This window comes from Delphinus delphis, chromosome 4, assembly GCF_949987515.2.
Source record: "Delphinus delphis chromosome 4, mDelDel1.2, whole genome shotgun sequence".
NCBI classification, from domain to species: Eukaryota; Metazoa; Chordata; class Mammalia; order Artiodactyla; family Delphinidae; genus Delphinus; species Delphinus delphis.
Window position 1 is genome coordinate 26,072,603 of NC_082686.1, and position 16,725 is coordinate 26,089,327.

Sequence of the window (16,725 nt, forward strand, 5' to 3'; positions counted from 1 at the left end):
GGGTTCGTGCCCCGGTCCGGGAAGATCCCACATGCCGCGGAGCGGCTGCGCCCGTGAGCCATGGCCGCTGAGCCTGCGCGTCCGGAGCCTGTGCTCCGCAACGGAAGAGGCCACAACAATGAGAGGCCCGCCTACCGCAAAACAAAACAAAAAAATATATATATATACAACAAAGAAACCAATTATAATATCCTAAATGGTGATCATTATAAAAATATCTCTTCACTTATACTACATGACACCAAGTTGTCATTATAAAACACTGACTAATTCCCACAGAATCCTGATTGCTCTGTCTAGAAAAGGGAAGGTATCTGGGGATTAAAAAATATACACTTACATGCACAAACCCTGCTAGACTTAAGTCTAAATCAATGGCACACGATTCAAAGTGCATAATCAGCAGTACCTGGTAACCATGAGGTTGGCAGTTTCTGTGAGTTGGACAATTTTTGCCATTCATATCGTAATGGGAGTGAACCTTCTTTCGGTTCACATTTTAGTTTAAAGTCACTTCCAATTTCTTCTGATCCATCAATGTAACATCTTGTACCTGAAGGCTTAACTGAGAAAAGAAAATAAGTTATAACTTTATACAAGAGAACGGAATGTGTGTTTCTAATGATTACTTAAACACACAGCATGTCACACAACCACTAACTCAATAGCAGGGGGTCCTGGGTTCAGAGTGGACAAGACTGAAAGACTACAATAGGTTGCCAACGCCAGTTTACTCAGCTTGATCCAGCACAAAACAGGCAAGAATGAGCTCAGGCAAGCAGCCACTGCACAAGGCCAGGCAGCATCTCAGGTGCGGCTCTGCGCCCCTCCATCCCATGGGGCACATGTGAAAAAAGCAAGGATGATGCGGGCTGGGCTACTTCAGACCCAAGGAAGCTTCTTCCCCCCACCCCCCATTCCCAACCTATTCTTCTACTTGGAGCGTGACGTGTAGCCCTCTGGGAGTATATGCATTGTCACAACCCTCTCTGTGTGCTGTTAACCCAACAATCAGGGGGTTGACGATAAATTATGCTGATAGGAGGGACAATTCACTTAGTACAGGAAGGACCGATTATTTTCCACATTTACAGCGATCCAAAACCACCCAGAGAGCAGTGTTATAAAAAGGCAGATCTGAGGTTATCTTCCAGGTCTAACTCCATTATGTGAAACCCACCTGAACACTAGGTTAACACCCTGGCAGTTCAGACTCTCTTGCTGAACTGCATTAAGGCATAATACACATACAATAAAATGAACACATTTTAATCATGCGAGCTGATCACTTTCAACACTAAGCACCACTCCAATCCTCTCGCAAGCAATTTCCCTCAAGCTGACTGCAGTTGATCTCACTGCACAAACGGGTCCCAGACAGCCGCTGATCAGATTTCTATTGCTATAGATTAGTTCTGCTGCTTCGTGAGTCCTATAAATGGAAAAATACAGTATGCGCTTTTGCTTCTTTTATTCATCGGAAGGCTTTTTTATGACTGATCCAATTGATCTATGCTGTTGTATATATATATATATATCAGTGGTCTGTTCTTTCTTACCACCGAGTTGTATCCCATTGCTTGTTCATTCAGGTATTGATGCACACTGTTTCCTGTCTTGGGGCTACTGTTAAAGCCTAATTAGCTAAACTGGCCAGGAGCAGGTGTGAAGTCTGTGGAAATCAGACTGACTGGCGAGGAGGTGCTATGAGGAGCTGGGACAAGGGAGAGAGGGATTCTGAAGGTTCTGAGAAGAGTCTTCTAGAGGCAGAGATCAGTTCTGAATCTGATGCCATTTCTGAGGCAGGATTAGGAGAAGCAGGGATTAAACTGGAGACGAGGGTCATTTAGCAACCTGAGTACCCCCAGTAAAGGATGAGTAGCGCAAAGCGGGTCTGGGGGCAGCAATGAGGGGACAGCAGTAGGCTATAGTTTCCCAGCATCCCACGACCTTGGAGAGCAACATTCCCCATAAACCCTGTACCTGGCTCTATTTGCATCTCTCTTCCCAACCTGATAAATGGCAGGACTGCTTTTCTTCTGTTTTTCTGATTTTCATTCTTTCAAGTCCTGAGTGGGCTTTTATTCTTTCACTACTAAGAATAAATGTGAATGGGTTTTACAGTTTGGCACTACGTGAACAGTTTGAACAACACTGCTTGTAAATAGTGGTATATGTTTTCCTTTTTCATACCAGGTAAGTAAATGTTTATCTCTATAAGAAAGTGTCAAACTGTTTTCCAAATCTGGCTGACACGGTCTGTCATACGCAGTGGGGCATCTTTACCTAAGGTTGTCAATCATGATCTCACTTCACACATTTCCTGGTAATTCTTAAATTTAATTGGATTTCTCCCCTTTGTTACTACTTATACTTTTTAGTAAGGATCAACAGATGCATTTAACTGCGTTGTTGACTTTCCTAAGCAAATCTCTTTCTTTTGCAGACTGATCAGTTGCCCTGGACATTACATCAACTGGACTTTTGAATCAGTTTTGCGCATTATCTCATCCTCTGAGTCTTCAACAAAATGAGCCTTGTTCTCCATTTCTTCAACCTACCAATAAATCCTTTATTACACAAACTAGCAGTAGGTGAGATACTGAAGCAATGCTTTGGACATCAAACTTCTATTGGTAATACAGCGTTCTAACCCTAACCCTTCTTCTTTTCTACTGAAAAATGTCCCCTCCCCAGACATATCCAATAACAGGCAGTTGTTTAAAGTGGCTGCTCAGGAAATCACGTCCCACTGAGTTTGAGATTTCAACACACTCTATGCACAGCAGAACGAGATTTTTACCAGCACTGGTTCTGAGCGGTGCTTAGGACCGGCTGCCTGCTTTCCACTGGGTGGAGAAAAGTGCAAGTCTTTTACATGCCAGCCCCAGCATTACAAAGCCAGGAAGACAAACTGCTAATCCACGGCACTTAGCTGAATTGAAAGAAAGATGAAACCACAAAAGGAACAAAAATAAAGTCTCACCCGCTAAGGTTTCTTTGGTCTGGGGCTCCCGGATATCTAGCTATTGTCCTCAGAACATGTGCCACCATGATCATTAGCAGAGCTAATAAAAAGTCATTCTCAGTTAAGGGTACATGGCCGTCAACTCGTATTCGGTCAGCGTCCCACCGATTTAGCAATGCTGTGCTCCATCTGTGTATTGTATCATCATCCCTCCATGCTAGTGGCTCACTGCCTCAGTCCATAGGAAACACTCTAAATCTCTATTTGGGACAGAATATGCTTTGATCATCATGTCATCCATATAGGAATATTTTTGCTTAGTTCAAAATACCTTGACTCCTGGCAAAATCCGTGCATAGATGGTAAAAATCAACGGTCAAAAGTTTGAGGAGAAACAAGATATTTGCATAGTCTCAAAGTGGTTCCCCCACTGGGATTTTTTTTTTTAAAAAAACATCTTTACTGGAGTATAATTGCTTTACAATGTTGTGTTAGTTTCTGTGGTAGAACAAAGTGAATCAGCTATATGTATACATATATCCCATATCTCTTCCCTCTTGCGTCTCCCTCCCACCCTCCCTATCTCACCGCTCTAGGTGGTCACAAAGCACCGAGCTGATCTCCCTGTGCTATGCAGCTGCTTCCCACTAGCTATCTATTTTACATTCGGTAGTGTATATATGTCCATGTTACTCTCTCACTTCGTCCCAGCTCACCCTTCCCCCTCCCCGTGTCCTCAAGTCCATTCTCTATGCGTCTTTATTCCTGTCCTATCCCTAGGTTCATCAGAACCATTTCTCTTTTTTTTTAGATTCCATATATATGTGTTAGCATACGGTATGTTTTTCTCTTTCTGAGTTACTTCACTCTGTATGACAGTCCCTAGGTCCATCCACCTCATACAAATAACTCAATTTCGTTTCTTTTTATGGCCAAGTAATATTCCACTGTATATATGTGCCACATTTTCTTTATCCATTCATCTGTTGATGGACACTTAGGTTGCTTCCATGTCCTGGCTATTGTAAATAGTGCTGCAATGAACCCTGTGGTACATGACTCTTTTTGAATTATGGTTTTCTCAGGGTATATATATGCCCAGTAGTGGGATTGCTGGGTCGTATGGTGGTTCTATTTTTAGTTTTCTAAGGAACCTCCATACTGTTCTCCATAGTGGTTGTATCAATTTACATTCCCACCAACATGCGATTATTTTTTAATCCCAGAGGGAAAAGTAGTAATTTTTTTTTAAAGTAGTAATTTTATAGCAGAGAAACCTATCAGATAAAACTGAAACCAAGTGATCATGGTTAACAATAGACAGGACATCATGTGCCCCCTGACATTAACTGGAGACTACAGATGTCAATGCAGCAGGGATCTTAGATTTGACCCCAGCACAAAAACGCATTAACAGGAAGCTGTGGAATTCAAATTAGGCCTGTAGTTTAGTTAATATTATTGTCCCAACATTAATCTCTTGCTTTTGGTAGTTGTACTATGCTTTTATAAAATGTTAACATTAGGAAAAATTAGGTTATGGGTATACTCTCAGGAACTTTCTGGTATTTTTGCAACTTTTCTATAAAACTAAAATTATTTCAGAATAAAAAGTTGAAAAAAAAATCCCAGTGTTGATTGAGTCCCCACACATGCTGTTGCCACGTGTTCTTGTGATGTGGGTGCAGTCTGAGCGCACCATATACACACACGAAGGAAAGTTAACCTGTGCGTGCTCTCCTCTGCAAAACAACCCAGTCTATTTATACCGAAAGGTCTCAATAATAGGCTTTTTCAGAGTTCTCAGGGAAGGTGCTGGTAATGTGTGGTCACCATATTAACCCTCTGTCAATTCCCTTTGTTATCATCACCCCGTCCAGTTTCTTTCCTGAGTTGCATCCACATATACGTCTGGTGTATCTGAAAGAGCAGGGTGGGCCTCAGCAATGGAGCGAGGGATAGCAACATACCACCCCTCACACCGAGGCAGCTAACGGTCCACACAGCACCCACGGCTCACCGAACGAGCTTTCATTACTCCGTGAACACCATGGTGGCATCTTCAGGTTTCCCACAAACGAATCAAAGTATCAGGCAGAGCCTCTGACAATGAACCAAGCAAGAGCTCCACTGGACTGCCATTCAGTCTGGTCCCTAGAGGGGACTTTATTTAATCTTTCCTCCAGATTGTCTAAGCGGAATTTTCAGAAAAAAGTGAGCAAATTAGGCTTCTGTCCAGCTCTCACTTTCAAGAGAAACTTCTAATGTTTTCTGCCACAGTGGTCATGACTCACCTGGAAACATGGAAGAGACAAAGAAATTCTCCTCTGGCTCTGAGACAGCCTCGCCAGGTCAGAGGATTAGTCATTCCCACTTCCCTTCGGCAACCACCGCCCCCATTCTCCCCACCCCACATTTTAATCCCTCTCTCCCTCCCCGATTTGACTTCAGGGTTTGCTTGGCCACGGTGATGCCCCACGGAGCTAACAAAAGGAGTTACTGTCTCAATGCTTCCCACAGTTCTAGGCGGAGGAATAAGATGTGAGGGGTGTGAGGTTTAATGTAAAAGGCCATCCCTCCTGCCCAACAGCCATGGCTGCTGCCTCAGTGTGCCCGGCCAGAGCCTGTTCCTAAGGGATCTCTCTCTTTCCCTCTCTCTCACACACACACACACACACACACACACACACACTCACACACACAGTGCCCGTCCACACCTCTTCCGGGAACATGTGCCAATCGCATTCCTCCCAGTGTACCTGTCCCCCTCAGACAGGGATTTCACAATAAATAATTCTGATAAATACGTATAGTCTGCTTGGTACAGCATGAACTAGTTAAATTTTCATATATATCCTAACTCAATGCTTCCTGGAGAGCAGTGCTTAAAGAAGATATACTCAGGGTTATAATTCCAGGTATGCCTGGGCTAAGAGTTCAGACAAATTATTAAACTTTACCTGCTTTCATATTTATAAAAAAGAAAGGCAACTCCATGTTCGCTGAATGTAGACACAAAAGGTTAGAATTTCCAATGTTACCATATTCCTTTTTCTGGTTCCTTGTTCAGGTTCACTTGCTTTCATATCACAGACATATTCTGAATGAGCTCCATTTAGCATGGAGTGCCCTTTACCAGGACCCCCTTGTGTGCCCCCTTCAGTGATGTCGCCAGAAGACTGCCTTACCAACCAAGACAACCCCTGGAGTTGCCATTGGGGTGCAAAGAAATCCGCATTCTTATTCCTAATCTCTACCTGCTCTGATATTCATTCTTTAGAAAAGTATGCTACTCAGGATGAGTCTGGAACCCAACAGATTTAAGCTCTCTGCTCAGTTTCTAAAACAAAAGGAACGAAAGGTAGAAGTTGAGGTGGGGGCGGGGGGCCGGCGGGGGAATTGTCCAGATTAGTTATTTCCAGGAGTATGGCAGGTGATTCCAGCAACCAGCATTTCCTACATAAAGTGGGTGCCCAAATGTCCCCCAAACCTGGCACCTTAGGTCGCAGGGGAATTTACTGTCACTGAATAGTGATAGACAGTTGAGATTTTCTACATGGCAGCCATTGTACTTTTGGGTAAAGCCTACCACGATAAGATTTTAGAAGTATATTTATGAACGGTACCTTTCAGAGTTTCTCAGTTTGCAGCGGTAAAGAGTGCTTGTGCATGACCACAGAATCTAGAGGAGGATAACAAACTCTGTGGGCCTTGACTGTTTATGAAGCAGTTTATACATATCTTCTTCTAAACTATCCTGGAGAGCTGCATCTTAGTGGCCACCTGTCTAATCTCCTCACTTTAAGGATGAAAAACAGTGATGCTCATGGAGGTAAAGGACTATCTAAGGTCTAAAGGCCTTACACCAATTCAATATTCCAGCTACCATGTTCCATCTCCTCTGTTCTAAATACTCCAATTACTCATCATAGAAACCTCATTTATTCTTTGGGAAATGCAGTTCGAAAAAGCTTAAGGCACACGTCACAATTGTGAGCTGAATAAGACTGCAAAGAGATTTAATGATAATTATTTTTATGTTTCGAAAATATAGGCTGAGGCCCAGGAAATGAAGAGGTTCTATTTAATTCTCAGGGCAAACCTGAGAACAATGGGAAAAGCCTGGATCCCCTAACTCCTGCTTTAGCGTTCTTCTCCCATATCACAGAACTCCTTCGTTTACTTTCAAATGCTTTCATGAACTTCACAAAGAAGTTGGTCGCTTACTTTTCCTACCCAAAGGAAAAACAAAAAGGTAGCTTTATGTTTTATGCTATTAGAGGACATTAGAATTATGTCAAGTATTTAAAATTATTACTCTAAAAACCTAAGCTTTGTCTCACATAAATGCTGCTACTATAGTACTGTGACCACTCACCCTGTTAATAAGTAACATTATTACAAATAACTTACCAAGAACTGTCAGCTGAATCTTCTTATTTCCAACACCGGGAGCTTTTTTCACTTTGCACTGGTATGTGCCAATATCTGACAACTGTAAATTTGTTACATTTATTGATGCATCACCAGATTTGAGATCAGTACTTGTAAAATGTACTCGTCCCTTGAGATCTTGATAGTAGTCGTCATAAATTTTGTCTCCAGAATATAAAATAATCTAAAAGAAAGCCAAGATAAGACAAGGAAAAAACAAACAAGCAAGCAAACTCTCTCTCTCATTAAAGGAGCTCTGGATACACCATGGTACTGTAGGATCCAAAAAAAGAATAAGAACACGGTATCATGAGGAATCTACAAGTATTCAAATCACAGGTTAAGAAAACAGAGAGAAACCACAATACGATCCCTAAGTATGGTCACACACTGTCATTGTAAATGGGGAAACCAAGACCGCCACATGATTAAGTAATGTAGCCCTCTATCAGAGCCCTTCGGTGAGACTCCACAAGAGCGTGGATTTGTGAATTCTGATACACTCTATTTTCAGCTGCCTCAGAGGATGCAGTGTGCCAATCAACTGTATAAAATCAGGTACAAACCACCACTACTGCCCAAAAGGGGCTTATGATAATTTACCCGTGGAACTTAAAAACAAAAAAAGACATTTTTTGTCTTAATATACTAAGTTGGAGGCACTCGAAGATTCCAGACTCTAATAGATAAAATAATAAAATAAACCTGTTTAGATGTGTGTGCCCAGCCAGGTTAACAGGACCTTCCAATTAATCTGTGACTAAGAGCAAAGACCTTTCCTAATTCCACTAAGTTTTCTGAACCACTGTTATAGGCTTTGATGGAAATAACTAAAGGCTAGATTTAGAGGGAAAATAAGTTCTGCTAAACTTGACTTGGAAGATAACTGATAATAGTCATCTCTAACTATCACTAAAATTAATTGAACACACTTTATAATTTTTCATTCGCTAATAAAATCCTTCATTCTGGCCATCTGAGACCCAAGAGCCAAAGAGCAGTGGTACCAAAGTCAAATAATAATCAGAAAAGACAACTACAGTCTACATCCTGCACATAATTTTTTATCTGAGATGTTTATTATGAACAATAAGATCAGAATCAGTGCCATCTGTAGGAATTTCTCCAGGACACAGACTTGGGTTCTTCTATTATCACCTCCCCTACCATGATGACCCCACCCCCAATTCACTAAAGATCTTTTGCTTGTATAAAGTGTCTGCACTGCAGACACACTCAGTACCGGTTTGCTAAGTAAATAAAAGACACAGTCGAAGGGTCCACAGCTGACTTACTCTGTAAAACAAGCCATCACTTTGTTTGTTCCATCTTCTCCCCACACCCAATTGACAACAGCAACACTGAGAACTCCTCGAATGAGATAGTGTCTCTTCCTCTATATTAAACTGTGGACTCTCCTGGGCCACAAAGTTCAGTCCCTCATTTTGCTACACACACGCTTCAGTAGTCTTTCAAGGAGGGCCTGACAAATAAAATGTGTCTCCAACTGTCAGTCATTTTTGTAAACTAACTCAATGTTTTCCCATGAAAACAGTCTTATAAACAGTAGTTAAGAAACCGGGAAGTAACATTTACCAGGCAATTTTGATTCCTCTTTACAACCCAGCAGCGATGGAGACACTATCCACGTTTAACCTTTAACCTGAGGAAAGCAGGGGCTGTCACAGACCTTCTCTCCCAAAGTCACACAGCTGAGATGCAAACCAGATCCATTTGGCCTGCCACTGTATACTGACTGACTTTATAAACATTTCTTTATGACTTACAGGCTTACAAAATGCTAATGCATATTGTATTTCAGAGAATTCTTACCACAACCCGGAGGCAGGTGTACTTGGTCCTATTTTACACATGAGGAAACAGAGGAGGTAGTACACGTTAGTGCAGAGGATAATCAAATGCGGGCTGGGGGGTAGCGGGCAGGGCAGGGCAGGGTCAAAGAGACTGGGGTTCAGACCCCCAGCTGTGTCTGTTGCCAGCGCCGTGACCCTGGGCATGTTCCTTCAAATCCCTGGGCCTCACTTTCCTCCTCCTCACAGGAAATGATCCTCATTCCGGGATGCTGTTTTAAGGCTTAAAAATAAGTATATATAATTAAAGTATATAAAACGCTGCCCAGCACACAGTAAGTGCACAGTACATGGTAACTGTTTGCTGACTAAAGAGATCACACAGGGAATGATGGAAATTCCTCCAGCCAGTCCCCCACCGCACTGTCTGCTAGCTTAAAAATATTAAAATAAGGATTTGGCGAGCATTATAATGTAGCTGAAATTCTATGTAAGCATCCTCTTCTGCATCAATCTCTCCCTAGGCCCTTCTTTCTTTTGGTCTTCCTTTACTGTGTTTTAGGTTAGAGGCTAGGCTTTGCCAAATTTGCCAGAATTGCCCAGAAATGGACACTTCAACCCAGTTCCTAGTTTCATACGTGTCTCACAAGTCCTGCAGGCAGCAAGGTTGGGCCTCCCACTCAGCACAGAAGTTCTTGTCTCCTTACATGAATAGAAACGCAAGGCTATAGGGCACGCTGGACTTCTTGGTCTCGAGACGTACCTGGTCACAGGGCTTCACCCGTGAGTCTTAAGCCAGAAGCATTTATGACCTGTGCTCTCCATTCATGCATCTTAACCACGGAACCAGAGTCCTGGACTCTAAAGGGGGATGGGCACTGCACTGGCGAGGGAGTCTGGGGTGTGTAGGACCTCAGGTAGAAGCTTGCACTCACGGTGCTGGCACTGCCATGGAAAGCGGAGAGGGGATGGGGCTCCCCTGGTGGCGCAGTGGTTGAGAGTCCGCCTGCCGATGCAGGGGACACGGGTTCGTGCCCCGGTCCGGGAAGATCCCACATGCCGCGGAGCGGCTGGGCCCGTGTGCCATGGCCGCTGAGCCTGCGCATCCGGAGCCTGTGCTCCGCAACGGGAGAGGCCACAACAGTGAGAGGCCCGCGTACCGCAAAAAAAAAAAAAAAAAAAAGGAGAGAGAGAGAGGGGATGAAGAGCAAGATGAGAGGGGACACGGTATCTGGGCTGAGTATACAGGATGAGTCAGGCTCAACTTATTTTGCTTAGGGGGAGAGAAGGAAGTTCTAGTACCAGAATCAGGGCAGAGATATATCCTTGGAGGGGGTGGCCCTAGACATTTACAACTTGGGAAAGCACCTTAATTTTTTTCTTCACAAATACATCATGGACAGACTGCTTGTATTTGCCAAAAATAGTTAATTACCTAACTGCACTGATTCAGCCATTAAACAGCTGGATAACCCCTTCTTTAATATGGACCATAAGTAAAAATTTCCCTTCCAAATATATTATGTATAATATTCCTCCAAATACTCGAACTTCTTTTTCTCTCCCTGGTTTAATATAATTTATTAACACTGATTTTTTTTAAATTAAATATATCAGGCAAAGCTAATATGAGGCACTCTAAATTAGTGGAATAATCTGGTACCATTAAAAGGCAAAGCGTGATATGTGTATTTGGAGATGAGGTTGAAATCGTGCCCCAAAGGGTTAACAGAAACTGGTGACTAACAGGAATTCTTAAGCTTGTCTTAGAGAACAGCACATAAAAGCACGGCTTGTTCAAAACCCCTCCACTTGTACCCTACCTTCTCTGACCCAGCTCGCCTTAATTATTTTTTAACTCCTTAACCACCTTTATAGACAATGCTGATGTATGGGTCACACAGTGATGGGGGGAGCTTAAGTTGTTTTCCAGGAACTGGGAGTTGGCTTCTGTCCAGTTCAAGCCGGCTAAGGTTGGTTGGGACCACCGACCCTAAAACTGAGTCTGGGCAGGTGTCCATTGAATGGCCTTTTGACGTCAGAGGGCTGAAAACTCCACCTTCAATCATGCTAAGTGTCTCCATTTCTGAACATGAATCTCAAGAAAAAGCATGTAACTAAGCTATATCTGCACAGAACACTGATGACCTCACCTTTTCCTAACTCCAAACACCTTTCCCCATGCCTAAGACCACCCTGCTTCTTTATCTCATAAATATGTCAAGCCCCTTGCCTTCAGGAAGGCAGATCTGAGATTTGTTCCGTCTCCTCACTTGGCTGCCTTGTGAGTAACTCTTTCTCAGCTGCAAACTTTGGCATCTCAGCTCTTGTCTTTCAGCATTTGTCTTGCTGCAAGTCAGGCAAAGGAACCTGGTTTAATAACAAGGTTATTGGGCAATTTTTCTCCTTTGTGCTACTTTTGGCTTTTCAAGTTTTCTACATTAGGCTCTTATTAATTTGTAATTAGAAAAAATTCTATAATAATACAGTCATCCCGGGGCTTCCCTGGTGGCACAGTGGTTAAGAATCCACCTGCCAATGCAGGGGACACGGGTTCGAGCCCTGGTCCGGGAAGATGCCACATGCCACGGAGCAACTAAGCCCGCGCACCACAACTGCTAAGCCTGAGCTCTAGAGCCCGCGAACCACCACTACTGAAGCCCGCGTGCCTGGAGCCCGTGCTCCACAACAAGAGAAGCCACCGCAATGAGAAGCCCGCACGCCACAACGAAGAGTAGCCCCCGCTCGCTGCAACTAGAGAAAGCCCGCATGCAGCAACAAAGACCCAATGCAGCCAAAAATAAATTAAAATGAATAAATTAAAAAAAGAAACTAGATCTTAATTATAAAAAAATTTAAAATAAAAAATAATAATACAGACATTCCTCCGTACCCCCGGTGGGGGTGGGGATGGGGGTGGTCCAGGACCTCCTTCCCCCTCCCCTCCTCACATGCCAAAATCCGCAGATGCTCAGGCCCCTCATACAAGATCGCGTACTTACGAGATGATTTAAAGTATATGCACCCTCCCATATACTTTAACTCATCTCTAGATTACCAACAATACCTAATACAATGTAAATGCTATGTAAATTGTTGCTGGCATGTGGGAAATTCAAGTTTTGCTTTCTGGAAGTTTCTGGATTTTTTTTTTCCCGAATATTTTCAATCCATGAATGGTTGAATCCACAGATGGGGAACCCACAGATATGAAGGGCCAACTGCTGTTTTGATTTTTAAGGAATTCAATGTATAGGATATTTAACATGCAAAAATATGGAAAGCAGACTGTAATAATACGTACGTTCATTACACTGTTAGACTTGACCCTTACACTGGTAATGGAATCCTTGTGTGAAATGTAAAAATTCAATTCTACCTAACCTTTCACAAAGCCTAGTTTACCAGGCATCCCCTAACACGTTATGCACATTCCTGCTGCACTGTCATACCCGCTCCATATACGCCTCCCCTGCTCCCTGGCTCACATATACTTCCAAGTCCAGATTTTCAGGACGTTCCCAAGTTCCTCTCCTTCCTTGCAGCCTTCTCTAAGAAGTCTGGTGACCTTTTCTTCCTCTTGAAATCAGAGGTCACTTATTATCCACTTCACTCCATTACATAAGTGTCCTCAATTTCCACAGCATGTGCCTCCCTCACCTACACCATAAGCTATGACTTTCTTCATAGCTCCCCAGGTCCCCCCACACGTTATCAGCACAGTGACAGACACCGAAGACCAGTTCCCCGGCATCTGCCGAGTAAGCAACACATACCACTTGATCCACCTTCTGATTATCAGCTGGTGATAGCAGCCACTCGATGTCCAGAGGTCCCTGGTCTTCTGGACTGAGGGTAAATTTGCATGGCAAATAGGCAGTTTCCCCTTTGGCCTTTTCAATCATCTGTTCAGGAGTAGTGATACTCAAACTTCTGGCGAAATCTAGAATATGAAACATGTATATCGACTGAGCATCTGCTCTCAGGCTGGCAGCACACTCAGCACACCTCAGCTCTTCAGAGGGAGCACAGGATGTGGGAGAAACAGGATTTTATTTGGGACCACAGTAATGAAATTCCAACTCAGCGGTCCCCAGTTTTTAAGTCTGTGCTTCTGTAGAAATAGAATGACAAATATTAATATCCATCTTATTCAATGCAATTTCCTTTCAGAACACTGGGAAGTTCCCAACGTTATATGGAATACCAGCATTCTCATATGAATCATAAGAACCTAGTAAAGGATTTCTATTATCCAAGCAGATGTTTAAAACTGAACCTGGCTAGAGTCTCTGAAAGGGCAATTACGTCACACTAATTCAAGGCCATATTAATTCACGCTTCCATGGTGCCAGGGACACACTTGGAACTCCCATCACTGGGGCACATGCTGATAAATTTTGACACGTTTCCTGCCAAGGCTTCTGTAATTCCAAATTTTTATTAAATTTGATTCTGTAACTTTTATCGAATGCTTAAAAATATTTCTAAGTAATAAATTTTGATGACAATTCAAAAAGAGAAGAAACTGTCAATTTATATATTTTTAAATGCACCAAATAATTGACCTCAATATTATCTTTAAGACATTTCTTACTGTTTGTCCCTTCTTATTTCCCTTCTGAAAAAGTCAGACATATTTATTATATCATTTTTTAAAAGACATCATAAAATTCCATAACCTATTCTCAAATTTGTATTCTATGAAACTTCCACTTAGATCACACTAATGCTGGATGGCAATATTTGAAAACTCTATAAAAGCAAAAATAGATGTCCTGAGCCCCAAACAAAAATTCCAACATAGTTTCTTCCAACTGAGTTTGTGAGAGATGGCTAAAACCCACTGTAACCCCATAAGAATTGAAAAACAAGTCTCCTCCTTGTGGCTAATGACTTACTGTAACAAAATCAGTATCTTTTACATGCAAAATAGATGGAAATTAACTACGAGCAAAACGATGCTATTTCTTACCAGTAAGGGAAAAAATACCAAGTTTAATTCACACATAGATCTGTTCACTACTTATGTCTTGCAATAAAGATTACAGTTTGAGCAACCAACAACTTAATATAAAATGCAAATTTAGTCTGTAAATGAACTATCACACAAAACTTTTTTTTTTTTTAACTATTTACACTATAAAAGTTTGAACCACACTAGTCTGTCACTGTATGTTTTTCTTGTGATAACCTAACATTTTCTTATAGGTAAAGTCAAATGTGTAACGTATGCAGGTCTGAAGCTTCAAATGAATACACTGGTTTCCGTTCAGCAGCTCTACAACGTGGGCCTGACTTTCCGGGCTGGATGACGACCTGGAAGAGGCCCCAAGCACAAAGATTATGATACATGGGGCTTTCCTCTCTCCCCCACTTCCCATACCCCTGCTCACACCATAAAAATAAACACGGAGCAAAATTAAAAGTAAATCCAAGTCCTAATTCTCCATAATGACGCTTTTGTTGCTGGTTTTCAAATGACGCATTCTAACAGAACAAACCAAAATGAAGAACTATATTATTATCCATCACATGAAGCTTTCCATTAGCTCGTAGAAGAGGCTTAATACACACGGACTATCAGTTGTAATGAAATGTTAGTAAGGTTGTAGCCAATAGATTGAGAAGGAAAGAAAAGTCAGGTTACATTCAAGACCATTTATATTCAGGCACCAACCTAGGCTTTTATCACATTTAAGTGCACTCATCAAACAGCAAATTAAATTTGGACACAGACTCTCTGCAGGCCCTCCCCTAAATCAGAGGTGGCCTTGTTTTGGCCAATAGAAAGTAGCCTGAGTACTGCTGAGCCAGTCCCAAGGCTAGGCTTCAAGAGGCGTTGCTGCTCCACATAGAGAGAACTGAGGTGTCAGACCAACAGCTGTAAGTACCCAACCTGCAGCCACCCTAAAACACCAGCCCAGTCCACACCAGCTGCCTGCAGCTCCAGGAGTGACCCTAGACAGGATCATGAACTAATACACGATTGTTCTTTTAAAGCCTCTAAAGTTTGGGTTGGTTTGTTAAACAGCAAAGATTGATATGCCATCCAAAACCACTGATTCAGCCCAAATGGACCACTTACCATCCCCCCAGAAGTCCATACTACTCCATTCTCCATTTCATGTGCACATTTCTATTTTAGATGGTATGATTTGCTACGTATCTGTATAATCGCAACTATTTCTCCTGATTAATATTCAATCCTCTGAATAAATACTTTCTATCATTTCTAATAAACTCAATTCCATTCCCACCTCATTCACTCAGGCACTCCGCTACCTCTCCAGCCTACAATGATCTTTCCTGTCTTCCTAGTAATGCTCACAGTACTTTACTTTCTGCTATCCATTATCACCCATTTGGCACTCAGCGAATACTATCTTCTTTCTTTTTTCTTTCCTTTTATAAACTCAGGCTCCATGGTTTTTTTCCCTTCTTCTAGATATCAATGAGCTTATCTTCCCGTACTACCTTGTAATTTTAAGTGAATTTTTTTAATGCATGCCCTGATTCACCATTAGCTCCATCAGGGTCAGCAGAAATTGTGGATACCTTTATCCTCTGTTGCGTTCCTTGCACATTAGTAGAAAATAACTGGTGACTGGATTATAAGTTTGATGAATTTTAGAAATGTTGAAAAATAGCATTAATCTGCCAGAAGGTCCTGCTACTTGAAGATCTCCTGTCTATAGCTCCTACAATTGTCTGCATTTGTCTGGGTATGAATACCATATGTATGATGTAAGATAGGAACGATCTAAGTACAGTCCAGGATGAGAATTCCATTTCAAACAAATCAAGACACAGCCCAAACATACGGAGGCAAAAATATATAAGTAAGAATGAAAATTTGCTATAAAAAAACAATTAAAACTTCCTGGTTACTCTGTGCTTCTAGAGCTTTTATTTTATAAAACATCAAATGAAAAGTTTAGAGGCATCAATTAGATATCTAAATGAGTAAAAGTTTAAATTCTCCTAATTCATGCTCTCAGTACTTATACTACAGTCATTAGAATGAAATGTAACTTCGTTTTCATGATAGTATCATCCATTCTTTCTTCTTTGATACATAAAAATTACTTTTCTTTTAAAGAGTATCTTAGAAAACAGTTACATGTGTATAAAAATGATCTGGATAGATATCAAACTGTTAGTTATTTTTCACAACTGAGATTTTAAGAAAGGTGAGCTTTATAATGAGATTTCCTTAATATGTATACTGCTAAAAGAAATTTTAAACAGACTCTTACATGGCTTTCAGCATTTCTTTTTCCAAAAAAATGTTTAAAACATTCAACTGCTCTTCATTGTGTTGCACTAGAAATGAATTAAAATCTCAAGATGGTAGAAAACAGTTATTGGGTTTCCTAGCAACACTGAAGGGGCCTCTCTGCACGAGGGCATAGTTTTTCAAGCACTGACGTATGCATCAGTCACAAATTGTAGAAGACAAAAGGCAGACACTTGGTCTCAGGCAGTGTCTCTGGATATTCTTAACACCGC

General features: G+C 41.8%; 1 protein-coding gene across 2 annotated transcripts in view; it reads right to left on the reverse strand.

The window, feature by feature from the left end:
- Nucleotides 1-16,725, reverse strand: part of CXADR (CXADR Ig-like cell adhesion molecule) — a 53,431-nt gene that overhangs the window by 8,876 nt on the left and 27,830 nt on the right. For both annotated transcript variants that reach the window (XM_060010463.1, XM_060010464.1), the window contains exons 2-4: nt 12,990-13,156; nt 7,382-7,586; nt 410-565 (exon numbers count right to left, since the gene is read on the reverse strand). In XM_060010463.1, coding sequence (XP_059866446.1) covers nt 410-565; nt 7,382-7,586; nt 12,990-13,156 — 528 coding nt within the window. The remainder of the gene's footprint in view (nt 1-409; nt 566-7,381; nt 7,587-12,989; nt 13,157-16,725) is intronic.